General features: G+C 45.9%; 1 protein-coding gene across 1 annotated transcript in view; it reads left to right on the plus strand.

Moving 5' to 3' along the window:
- The first annotated feature begins 3784 nt into the window (after positions 1-3784).
- Positions 3785-13060, plus strand: part of cdh13 (cadherin 13, H-cadherin (heart)) — a 570143-nt gene continuing 560867 nt past the window's right edge. Inside the window, exon 1 of the mRNA XM_055934321.1 lies at positions 3785-3992. Coding sequence (XP_055790296.1) covers positions 3924-3992 — 69 coding nt within the window. The 5' untranslated portion in view covers positions 3785-3923. The remainder of the gene's footprint in view (positions 3993-13060) is intronic.

The following is a 13060-nucleotide window of genomic DNA, read 5'->3' on the forward strand; positions in this document are numbered from 1 at the left end:
CCAGTGCCGTCTGAGCCGCCAGCCAGTCAGGAGCCGCCAGAGCCGCCCGCCAGTCAGGAGCCACCAGAGCCGCCCGCCAGTCAGGAGCAGGCCAGAGCCGCCCGCCAGTCAGGAGCAGGCCAGAGCCGCCTGCCAGTTAGGAGCCGCCAGAGCCGCCCGCCAGTCAGGAGCCGCCAGAGCCGCCCGCCAGTCAGGAGCTGCCCCTCAGTCCGGAGCTGCCCCTCAGTCCGGAGCTGCCACTCAGTCCGGAGCTACCCCTCAGTCCGGAGCTACCCCTCAGTCCGGAGCTACCCCTCAGTCCGGAGCTGCCCCTCAGTCCTGAGCTGCCCCTCAGTCCGGAGCTGCCCCTCAGTCCGGAGCTGCCCCTCAGTCCGGAGCTGCCCCTCAGTCCGGAGCTGCCCCTCAGTCCAGTGGGGCCCTTCAAGAGGGTCGCCGCTCAGAGGACGCCAATGAAGTGGACTAAGACTATGGTGGAGTGGGGTCCACGTCCACCGCCAGAGCCGCCACCGCGGACAGATGCCTCACCCAGACCCTCCCCTATAGGTTCAGGTTTTGTGGCCGGAGTCCGCACCTTGGGGGGGGGGGGGGGGGGGGGATGGGTACTGTCACGCCCTGACCATAGTTTGCTTTGTATGTTTATATGTTTTGTTTGGTCAGGGTGTGATCTGAGTGGGCATTCTATGTTGTATGTCTAGTTTGTCTGTTTCTGTGTTTGGCCTGATATGGTTCTCAATCAGAGGCAGGTGTTAGTCGTTGTCTCTGATTGGGAACCTCATTTAGGTAGCCTGTTTTGTCATTGCGGGTTGTGGGTGATTGTCTATGTGTCGTGTTTGTGTCAGCACGATTGGTATTTAGCTTCACGGTTGTTTCTTTATTGTTTTTGTAGTATTCAGTTTTTTCCATTAAAATGACGAACACCTACGACGCTGCGTATTGGTCCTCCGATCCTTCTCGCTTCTCCTCGTCAGATGAGGAGGATGAAGACAGCCGTGACACAGTTCATCATTTCCTGAACTGAGGAGAGGAATAACAGAAAAAGTTTAACATGACAGACTGCTGAATAATTAAAGGAATGTGGGTGCTGACAGACATGTTGAGAATGTATCTCATAAAGCCTGTCCGGCTTTACTAATTACTTTCCTCTTCAGAAAGACAAAATAATTATTGTGTGCATTAATTGTGTATGTCTCTAAGCTATTACTGAAACATCCAGCCTTTGTTTAGCATGGTCATGATCAGCAGGTCAGGATATGACATATTAGCAAAAAACTATAATAAAATGGAACCCAGTTGGGGTCTCAACTTACTGTTGAGAGTTAGAATAGTAGAATACACAAGATCGCTCTGTACATATTAATTTGAGTTTTCAACAGTGACACAACTTTGGATTTAGTGCAGGGAGATATCTTACTGAAATAAGTTAAACACTCCAAACAGCCTACCCGACCGCTCAGAGGCGTCTGCATGGTCCTAAAGCCTCGTTTTGTTTCACATTCCAATGATAAAACTGGGGGAAATGGAATTTCGTCCCCAGTGAAATTTGCAGCCCTGGTTTTTAAACCTGGTGCTGAGTTAATGTGTAGCGGCTAATTGTATAGCTAATAGCCTATCTGCTTGTTGATCGACTGAGGTGAATGAAGTTCAGCAACCAATGTGGTAATGGGTGGTGTCACGGCCATCGTAGGGAGGAGACCAAGGCGCAGCGTGGTATGAGTACATTCTCTAAATTTTAAGAATGCACACTGAACAAAACTAACAAAACAACAAAACGAACTGTGAAGCTATACAAAAAGTGCTAACAGGCAACTACACATAGACAAGAACCCATGAAACCAAAAGGAAAAATGGCAACCTAAATAGGATCCCCAATCAGAGACAACGATAAACAGCTGCCTCTGATTGGGAACCAAATCAGGCCACCATAGACCCACAATTACCTAGACTTACAAAAAACCCTAGATCTACAAAAACCCTAGACAAGGGAAAAAAACAAGCATACCCACCCTCGTCACACCCTGACCTAAGCAAAATAATAAAGAAAACATAGATAACTAATGTCAGGGCGCGACAGTACCCCCCCCCCAAGGTGCGGACTCCCGACCGCAAACCTGAACTTATAGGGGAGGGTCCGGGTGGGCATCTACCCTCGGTGGCTCTGGTTCTAGATGCCGCCCCCCCTCTTTACACTGATACCTCCGCCTTCGTAAATCCGGACCGCGGATCATCGCCGGAGGCTCTGGACCGCAGATCATTGCCGGAGGCCCCGGCCCGAAGACCCTCGCTGGAGACCCCGGGCTGGGAACCTTCGCTGCAGACTCCGGGCCGGGGACCGTTGCTGGAGGCCCCGGACCGGGGACCGTCGCTGTAGACTCCGGACTGGGGACCGTCGCTGGAGACCCCGGGCTGGGGACCGTCGCTGGAGACACCGGGCTGGGGACCTTCGCTGGAGACCCCGGGCTGGGGACCGTCGCTGGAGACCCCGGGCTGGGGACCGTCGCTGGAGACCCCGGGCTAGGGACTGTCGCTGGAGCGACAGGAGACTTACAAAAAACTTCTAGATGTACAAAAACCCTAGACAAGACAACACAAGCATACCCACCCTCGTCACACCCTGACCTAACCAAAATAATAAAGAAAACATAGATAACTAATGTCAGGGCGCAACAGGTGGGGTCATTTTGGCTTGTTTTTGCTGTTCTCCATTTTAACGTTTTTAAATTGTATAGAAACACAGTAAATGAGCTTCAGCTTTCTTAAAATGTCTTAGATGCGGGATACAGGAAATGCTGCACTGCATAGTGCCAGATCAGAGAAGGAGACCAGACCACATCATAGTACAGCAACTCACTCACTACTTCCCCCGATAACATCTGAGTGAGTGAGTGAGTGTGAGAGAAAGAGAGAGAGAGAGAGAGAGAGAGAGAGAGAGAGAGAGAGAGAGAGAGAGAGAGAGAGAGAGAGAGAGAGAGAGAGAGAGAGAGATTCGCTTGCTACTATGGATAGGGAATTCTAATTTACCCAACGCAGCTGCATATCAGAAGAGAACAAGTGCCATAGCATAGGGCCACAGGCTATAAGACCCATCAAATCCTATTCTTTTTTCTAGCCTAGAGGTAAAGAACACATTCTGTGTTTAGAAGTCATATTTTTTTCATAACTTAAATGTGTTCAATTTACCAAAGTGAGGTCACAGCAACCATCCGTTTCTCTGGGTCTCCCGGTGAATAGCGTTGAGAGGCAGTATTTTCCACCCAAACGCTATTCTCCGCTGCCACGATTTCATCTCGCGCCCTCCGAAAAAAAACATGCCCCGGGGCTCAAGGCGCGCAGACTAAGGGAATAAAATGCCACTTCTGACGGGCTGTCAAACTCCCACATATTTCCAAATGAACTAGACTACATTCTAGTGAGATGATGAAGCCAGCGCTTCTTCAATAACGTCGTTTCACGAAACAGTGCATGTCTACACATTTAATGTTAATATATTGGCTATGTTCTCGATCTTTCATTTTACATTACTGATATCTCGCAATAATGAGACATACATCTGCTCATCTGATATGCAGGCATATCATTATTTACAAATCGAAAAAAAATATATCAAAGGGTGAGGGCATCTACTAGTTGAATATTCAAACACATATGAATGTGTGTCAGTCCATGTAAATTGTCTATAGATAATACAAATCAAACCCAATACTTTTTCAGATTGATACAGATGCGTTATTCCGGCTGGTATAAAAAAAATCCCCCTATAAATCTATTGGTTGTGGTCTCGGCGGCGCCTCTATCCAATGCTTTGCTCATGAGGCTGCAGTTCTATTTGGGAAGTTGGCAGCTCGCGACAAGCTCTTTACTCTCACGCTCGCAGTTCGACTCTGGAATTATGAGCAGAGCTGGTCAAACCTGTACCTTGTTTTGAAATGTATTCCCAGAGAATTGAGACCATGGAGATTGGCATCCGTATCCTCATTGTGTTCCTCGTCTCACAGGTAAGCAGGATCGTTTTATGTGGAAATGCATAGCTCCCTCCCGCATTTGTTCATCAATGATTTATATTCCAGTCTTTAACATGCACTTAACTAACTGCAAGGGGGTAATGCTTATTTGCATTGCCAACGATATTGCATGCTTGTCTACATAGATTGAATGAAACCTAAATATAAAATAAACTACATTAAGCCAATATCATTTCAGAACGGTGAAACGTACAGTAACTTAATAGCACGAAATATATGATTGGGAAGCAGTCGAGGAATAATACTGCCAATGATTTACATGTAGCATTTGCGGCACCTAGTCGTTTTGGGGAGTGGGTGTCGAGTTTGGCATTAATCTGCAGTGGTCAGACACTCGGTTTAGAGATGCCGTTCACATTTAGCCGTCCATTAAGGACATTGTGGTAATGTGTGGAGCTATGTGCAAATCACGGCCGAACATTTGTCTCCAGCCACATCTATATTCCGCTCAGCTACAAAGTTGAGCGTTTCTTTGGCTCTGTCTGTGTTCATGTGGGTGAACGAACGGTGTGAGGGGAGGATTCACATGGCAGGCAGCTCTTGAGCTCTCTGAGAGTATAACTGAAGCAGTCAGTGTCTAACTTGAATAATAAGACCAGGGTGGCATTGGACGCTAGGAATGCAATTTAGATGCATCTTCTTGTATATATTTTCCCTCTCCGTTTACCTTTGACAGCCGTCTCTAATGTAGGCTATACTTGCTCAGATAGCTCGCTGCCAATCTTATCTGGCATTCCTTTGGAGAGACTGATAACTTGGAGCAGATGCCTCCGTCAATCACACTTTGCTCTATTTAAGTGCTGAAGGGCAACATAGCTGAATAATGACACAGCAAAATCTGCCTAGAAGGCGACCAATTTTCAAAGCCTTGGTAGTTTGTAGGCTACTGTTGCTCATCATTGCAGAATCAAGTCGCAATGACAATATGAAACACGGGGACATTTTACAAAGTGTTCACTCAACTGGTGCTGTCAATGGCCTTGTTTGAGACCTTGATTCCTAGTAGGCAGCATCAAAGGTGACCGCTGTCCGGTGAACCCCCAGTTGTCTCTCTCCGTCAAAGGGCAAGGTGCAAGCAGTGACAGGCGCAGAATTAATGGCGAGCTTTTCCTCCGAATTTTGACCATCACGATTGGTAGCTTTACTTTTCATATTTATTAGTGTTGATAGATGACATGGTTATTATTGTGTGTTGGAGCCCAGATGTTAGTTACTCAACTTTTGCTATGAGTAGCTGCATTCTCAGGTTACCAAACAGACTCAGTATTGTACTGCTGCTAAACTTGCACAGCATTTATGCTGTCATTTCTGGCTAAAATGACAGAAATAAACATACATTGTTAGATTAAAAAATAGAGTTAATCGGGTGCTGGCTGCTACATGTAAATGAAGGAGAAATAAAAGTTCATTCCTGCTGCATCTGGAGAGAATGTGTCCCAGACTGTTACTGCCAGAGTTGTCTGGCTCTCTGTTGGCCCAAATGCCAGATCAACACAACTTACATTCAAGTTCTTATAGCTGTAACTTATGCCTCTACCATGTCCTGTTACCCCATGTGTAATATCCCATGTTAATCTGTCTATAACACACTGAATACAGGCCAATATCAGTATATTACTGTACACTCTGTGTGATCAAGTGAACCACTGTTATTTATAGCAAGCAGCCCAGGTAGGGCGCCAAGTTTGCCTCCAGAATAAGCTGCTGCTGTGCCCCGCATAAATCCCTGTATTTGAAATGAAACGCTAAGCAGTTGAGAGCCTCAGCGATGATTCAGAATAAGAACACCACAGCCGGGAGGTGCAGGTGCCAATATTTCTCTATCTCCCTCTCTGCCTTTCTCCCTGTCTCTGGCTCTCCTTTTCTCCCTTCCTTTTTACCTCTGCTTCTCCGAAGCAGTCTTGTGGACCTGGAGACTGTTTATTTTATAGACTTATCTAAGTATTTCCTCCAAAGGCTCAGCACAGTGCACTGTGCAAGTGGTTTTAGGGAATGAAAAGGGAAAGATCAAGGGCAAGAAAGTGATGTGCCTCTCTTCTTTAAGATGACTGCATACAGGCAGTAGTTATTTTCTTCTCCGCTAGCACCTGAGAGTCAGTCAGTGAGCTCAGCCGGGAAGATAGATTTGTTGCTCTGGACGTTTATGGGTCTGGTGGTCAACAGACTGTTAAAGTCCCCTCTAAGCCGCCCTGCAGTGTGAGTGTGACAGGGGGGTGTTGGCAGGGTCCTTTAAGGTCCTGGAGTCCAGGGGAATGTTAAAATGACTGTTCAAGGGGGAATGGGAGAGCGAGCGTTACCTTGGTGCCTGAAAACAGACAGACAGGAGTGCCCACCTCAGTGACCCTCCTCTCCTCTGCCCACGGCTCACTCCACTGATCCAGCAGTATCAAAGAGAAGGGACACAGCCATGGCCGCATGTCAACTACATTTATTACTGCAGCAGGTGCAGGGACAGGGGACTAGACACACACTCCACTGCCTGCCCTTGGCCAGTTAGACAAATAAACACACACAAACACACACATAAACACAAAGACACATACGCTCAAATCACTGCCAAAATTCAAAATGCACACAAGCAAATGTTATTTGCTGAGAATATAAATCTTAGCCCTACTGAGGCGAGTGCTCAGCAGTAGAAAACATCTCTGTTTTAGTGATCTTATCAAGCTTAGCTAAGCCAAAAAGTATAAACTCATCCCTCCCTTCCCCACACACACAATTCCCAGCCATGCCCTTAATTAACCCTTTAGCCTACTTTTACATTGAACCTTACATTTTGGGAGACTTTTTGGATACAGAGTAGGCTAAACCACATTCCTTCCAACATTCTGTATCTGGTGTTTGGTCTTTTGAGGAGCTTTGTATTTCCTAGTGTTAATTATGTCTGGTGAAGGATCACAATAAGGCCAATGAGGGAAGCCAGTCATTAGTGCTGATGGCTATCACATTCTCTCTCTCTCTCTCTCTCTCTCTCTCTCTCTCTCTCTCTCTCTCTCTCTCTCTCTCTCTCTCTCTCTCTCTCTCTCTCTCTCTCTCTCTCTCTCTCTCTCTCTCTCTCTCTCTCTCTCTCTCTCTCTCTCTCTCAACTTGTGAGGGGTGCAACACTCCACCCAAGGTCAGCTATGGACCTGATGATTCTCCTAATTGCAGATCTCTCACCCACAGATCTATTTGTGGGACTGGGTTACAGATGAACACCAAAACAGCCTGTTATCACGTCATCAGCCCTCGGCCATGAACACACAGGTCAGGTGGCTTGACCCCAGCAGCCTCCTACATGTCACGGATGAGCTGCGTGTCCAGTAGTAATGAGTGATTATGGAGACATTAGCTGTTGGAGGGTTGAAAGTCTTGCTCCCAACCAGTGTAATGAAGGAAAGGTATCAAAGGAGAGAGCCAACCCTGTGATGTTGGAGACGTTGGAGAGCTCTTAAGAGTTTATTTGGGTGTAGCTGTTATTGATGGCAGCCATACTGGAGTAAAAGCTTCCTGGAAATGATGATGCTGAAGGAAATGTACCTGCGTGAATGCACACACACACACACGCACGCACGCACGCATGCACGCACGCACGCACGCACACACACACACACGCACGCACGCACGCACACGCACAAACACGCGCGCGCACGCTGTCTTAATGGAAGACTAAGCGAAGCAGGGAGCGAGCAGATCTCCAGTGCTCTCTCCCCTGATGATTGTGGTTCAGCAGTTCACTTTAATGGACTGTAAGGTCTTAACTCTGTTCACAGAGGGTCTGACCTTGTGGGAAAGTGAACCATCCATATCTTCTCTGCCTGGAGCAAAGCAATTTAGCTCTCATGGAATGGCGGGGTAGAGGACTGCAAGGTAGGACTGGAGGGGGATGTTTTCCCAGCCAGGAAACTCTGATAATTAGAGTAAATACTGTATGTCCCCACACAGAGAGCTCTCCATTTGAATGTATCCAGGTTTAATATCGGCCTGCTGTAGCCTAATTATACAAAATGCCAATGGATATAAATTCAATAAATGTGACAACTGAAAAGGTTTCTGTCATGGGAAAATGAAATAATGGCTTATTTGTGTGCCTGTGTTAGTGTAGAGAGAGAAAGAGAACCTTGTCAACTGGCAGACAGTGTTTCGCTGTATTTATGTTATGAGCACACACATGCACAATCACACACACACACACACACGTTTTGTTCTTCTATCCTAGTGGGGACCAAAAATTAACTTCCATAGAAAATCCTATTTTCCCTAACCCTAACCTTAACCCAAACCCTAAACCTAACTCCTAACCCTAACCGTAACCCTAAATCTAACTCCTTACCATTACCCCTAACCCTAATTGTAAGCCTAACCCTAATTGTAACCGAAACTCTAAACCAAACCCCTAAGCTTAAAATAGCCTTTGTCCTCATTGGGATGTGGGAAATGTCCCCACAAGAGAGAATTGTTCTTGTTTCACTATACTTGTGGGGACTTTTGAGGATTTTAGGTCCACACAAGGAAAGAAGAACCAACACACACACACACACACACACACACACACACACACACACACGCACACACACACACACACGCACACACACACACACACACACACACACACACACACACACACACACACACACACACACACACACACACACACACACACACACACACACACAGTAGAGCAGAAGTGTGGGGAGTGGAATGGCGTCACCCTGTTTCCACGATGTCTTCATCTCTTCGTCTGTTTGCTGTCATCCTTCCGTCAGGCAGATAATTGCTGGGGAAGAGCTGCAAAGCCTGGGACTCCCAAATCCTCCGTACAAATAGAAACAGCCAGGCAGCCAGAGAGAAAGGGAACCAGTGACTGTCTGAGGCTGAGCATACTGCACTGCTAGCAGGCAGTCTCTGTTTCCATGCCAGACTCTGTCTGTATCACTCTCTCTCTCTCCATTCTCTCTCTGCTCCCTCATTCTCTCACATTTAATACATGTATTCATGAGTACTCACGACTCACACTCTCTCTCTCTGTTTTTCCTGCCTCCCATTCATATTCACCAACAACACAGACAGAACACATCCCAGTCAGAGATGCACACAAGCACACATTGTGGCTTTAATTTGTGTCTATGTGTATGGGGGGTGACAGAGCACATGCTCATTATAAGGCTGTGTTCCTGTGTCCTCTGTCTGTGATGATTCCATCCTGTTGTATAAGTAAGAGCTGCTGTGTGTGTGTGTGAGGCTGAGACTATAGGAGATGGTAATGATCTATCAGTGTGTAGTGAGGTATTGAGAGAGAGAGAGAGAGAGAGAGAGAGAGAGAGAGAGCTGGTATGTGAGTGCAGCTGAACCCTGGGCAAGCAGCATCTACTCAGCAGGCTCTGTGGGAGCCAGACAGACCAGCCTGCTGAAAGATGAGAAAGACGCTACATGAGGCATGGTAATATGGAGCTGCTTACGGTGCACTATCCCCCCTGTATTATACAGTGCACTATCCCCCCTGTATTTTACAGTGCACTATCCATCTGTATTATACGGTGCACTATCCCCCCTGTATTATATGATGCACTATCCCCCCTGTATTATACAGTGCACTATCCCCCCTGTATTTTACAGTGCACTATCCCCCCTGTATTATACGGTGCACTATCCCCCCTGTATTATACGGTGCACTATCCTCCCTGTATTATACGGTGCACTATCCCCCCTGTATTATATGGTGCACTATCCCCCCTGTATTATATGATGCACCATTCCCCTGTATTATACGGTGCACTATCCCCCCTGTATTATACGGTGCACTATCCCCCCTGTATTATATGATGCACTATCCCCCCTGTATTATACAGTGCACTATCCCCCCTGTATTTTACAGTGCACTATCCCCCTGTATTATACGGTGCACTATCCCCCCTGTATTATATGATGCACTATCCCCCTGTATTTTACAGTGCACTATCCCCCCTGTATTATACACTGCACTATCCTCCCTCTTTTATATGGTGTACTATCCCCCCTGTATTATACGGTGCACTATCCCCCCCGTATTATACACTGCACTATCCTCCCTGTTTTATATGGTGTACTATCCCCCCTGTATTATACGGTGCACTTTCCCCCCTGTATTATACACTGCACTATCCTCCCTGTATTATATGGTGTACTATTCCCCCTGTATTATACGGTGCACTATCCCCCCTGTACTATACGGTGCACTATCCCCCCTGTATTATACGGTGCACTATCCTCCCTGTATAATACGGTGCACTATCCCCCCTGTATTATACTGTGCACTATCCCCCCTGTATTATACAGTGCACTATCCCCCCTGTATTATACGGTGCACTATCCTCCCTGTATTATATGATGCACTATCCCCCCTGTATTATATGGTGCACTATCCCCCCTGTATTATATGGTGCACTATCACCCCTGTATTAAAAGTGTTGTGAAATACTAATGAGCGGCGTGATGATGACTTTGGTGCTTAACAAGGAGAAGCGCTTCCCTCTGGACGGGGAGGTGTGTGTGGACGCATGGCGATGGGAATGATGGATGACAGGGGGGAAGATAAGTGGGAGGCAGAGAGAGATCTGCATCTCCCTGATTTATGATGAGTGCTGTGTGTGTGTGTGTGTGTGTGTGTGTCTGTGTGTGTGTGTGTGTGTGTGTGTCACACTCCCGCTGATTGCTGCACTTTCACTGGAGCAAACTTTTTACATACTCACCTTTTCACTTCTCTATTCCTCTGCCTCTCTAACTCTGTGCCTGTGATTTTATGACTCTGTCCCCAGCCAGTGCGTCTCTGAGGGGCTGAACTCTCTGTGCCATTTCAATGTGGCCTAGCATTACAGCAGTCTCCTGGAACCAGCCAAATGGAACACTTGTTCTGAATGTAGCCCATTATGCCCTTTCCCTGCCACCCTCCCAGCTCAGAGAGAGGTGGTAACCAGTGGAGGCATTAGAGGCCATGGCTCTCTTCAGAGAGAGGTGGTCCTTTTTCACCCCTGTCTCGTGCTCTCCCCCCTGCTCGCTAGTCTGCCTGTTGCCTTTCATCTTCTGTAATCCACATCAGAAGGTGTGAGCAGAATGTCACATCTGGGAGAGAGGGAATCAATCAACCTGCCTCCACCCCGACAACCGCAGTACTTCCCCTGGACTGCAAGATGGCGACATGGAGCCAGATATCCTATTGGGATGGAGACCGGGACAATGCTCTTCAGATCTACCTACCTACCCAGTCCCATTGTTTGAAGTGTGTGTATTCGAAAATGCTTTGCCAAAGCAGATTGGAGATTAAACATGTGAACTTGGCCGTGAGAAGTGAGTTGTCGTCGGAGGACTAGGAAATAGAGCATACAAAGCACTATATTGGTAAGGAGGTCGCTTGCAGGCAATTAGAATAGCTTTCCCCTTTTATTGCTTTTGATGTCGTCGTGTGGTGGAATGAGTGAGCCAATACTTTAGTCTGCCTTTGACTGGGGGCTGGAAGTTAAATTGATTTAATTTAGATCCAATTAATATCCTCTTTTAAGGGTTTGGTGGTTGTGTAATGCAGTCTGAAATGATGGGTGAAATAGAAGGGATGTTATTGCCAATCACCTTTTCCATACCATAGTCATCATCCACCATATACAATTGGTATCATAAGTATTCACCCCACCTAGTATTTTTTCACATTTATTTCCATTACAAAGTGGGATTGAAATAGATTTAATGTGATTTTTTTTGTTATTGATCTACACAAGATACTCCATTATATCCATGGCTCCCGAGTGGCGCAAAGGTCTAAGGCACTGCATCGTAGTGCTAGAGGCATCACTACAGACCCCGGTTTGATCGCGGGCTGTATCACAACCGGCCGTGATCGGGAGTCCCATTGGGCAGCACACAATTGGTTCAGCATCGTCCAGGTTAGGGGAAGGTTTGGCCAGGGTAGGCCGTCATTGTAAATGTGTTTTTTAATTATTTTTTTAATAATAATAATAATGTCATAGTGAAAATAAAATAATATATTCTACAAATGTTTACAAATTAATAAAATTAAATAACTAAAACATAGCCGTTGCATAAGTACTCACCCCCTTTGTTTAGGCTTAAAAAATGTGACTTAACAAATCACATAAATTAAATGGACCTATGAAATAATAGGGGTTGACATGGTTTTTAAATGACTACCCCTTCCTCTTTCCCCCATACATACAACATTTGAAAGGTCCCTCAGTCAAGTATTGAATATCAAGCACATATTCAACTACAAAGACCAGGGAGCTTTTTGAAAGCCTCATAAAGAAGGGCAGTAATTGGTAGCTGGGTTACAATAACAAATCAGACATTCAATATCTCTTTAAGCATGGTCAAATTAGCATTATAAATTGGGTGGTTCGAGCCCTGAATGCTGATTGGCTGACAGGCGTGGTATGTCAGACCATATACCACAGGTATGACAAAACATTAATTTTACTGCTCTAATTACATTGGTAACCAGTTCATAATAGCAATAAGGCACCTGGGTTTGTAGTATATGGCCAATATACCACGGCTAAGGGCTCTATCCAGGCACTCCGCGTTGCGTCATGCTTAAGAACAGTCCTTAGCCGTGTTATATTGGCCATATACCACACCTCCTTGTACCTTATTGCTTAATTATATTATGCTGTGGATGATGTATTAAACCACCCAGACACATCAAAGATACAGTCGTCCTTCTGAACTGAGCTGCAGAACAGGATGTCACCATGAGGTCATTGGTGATTTTAAAACAGCTACGGAATTCAACAGCTGTGATCGGAGAAAACTGAGGATGGATGGTAAACATTGTAGTGACTCCACAATAATGACCTAAATGACAGAGTGAAAAAAGAATACAAATATACAGAATACAAACATTCTAAAACATGCATATGTAAGCAACCAGTGGAGGGAAAAGTAGACAATTGTCATACTTGAGTAAAAGTAAAATTCTACTTGAGTAAAAGTTTTAAAGTATTTGGTTTTAAATAGACTTAAGTATCAAAAGTAAATGTTATAGCAAAATAGACTTAAGTATCAAAAGTAAA

The sequence above is a fragment of the Salvelinus fontinalis genome, chromosome 9 (assembly GCF_029448725.1).
Source record: "Salvelinus fontinalis isolate EN_2023a chromosome 9, ASM2944872v1, whole genome shotgun sequence".
In the NCBI taxonomy this organism is placed as follows: domain Eukaryota; kingdom Metazoa; phylum Chordata; class Actinopteri; order Salmoniformes; family Salmonidae; genus Salvelinus; species Salvelinus fontinalis.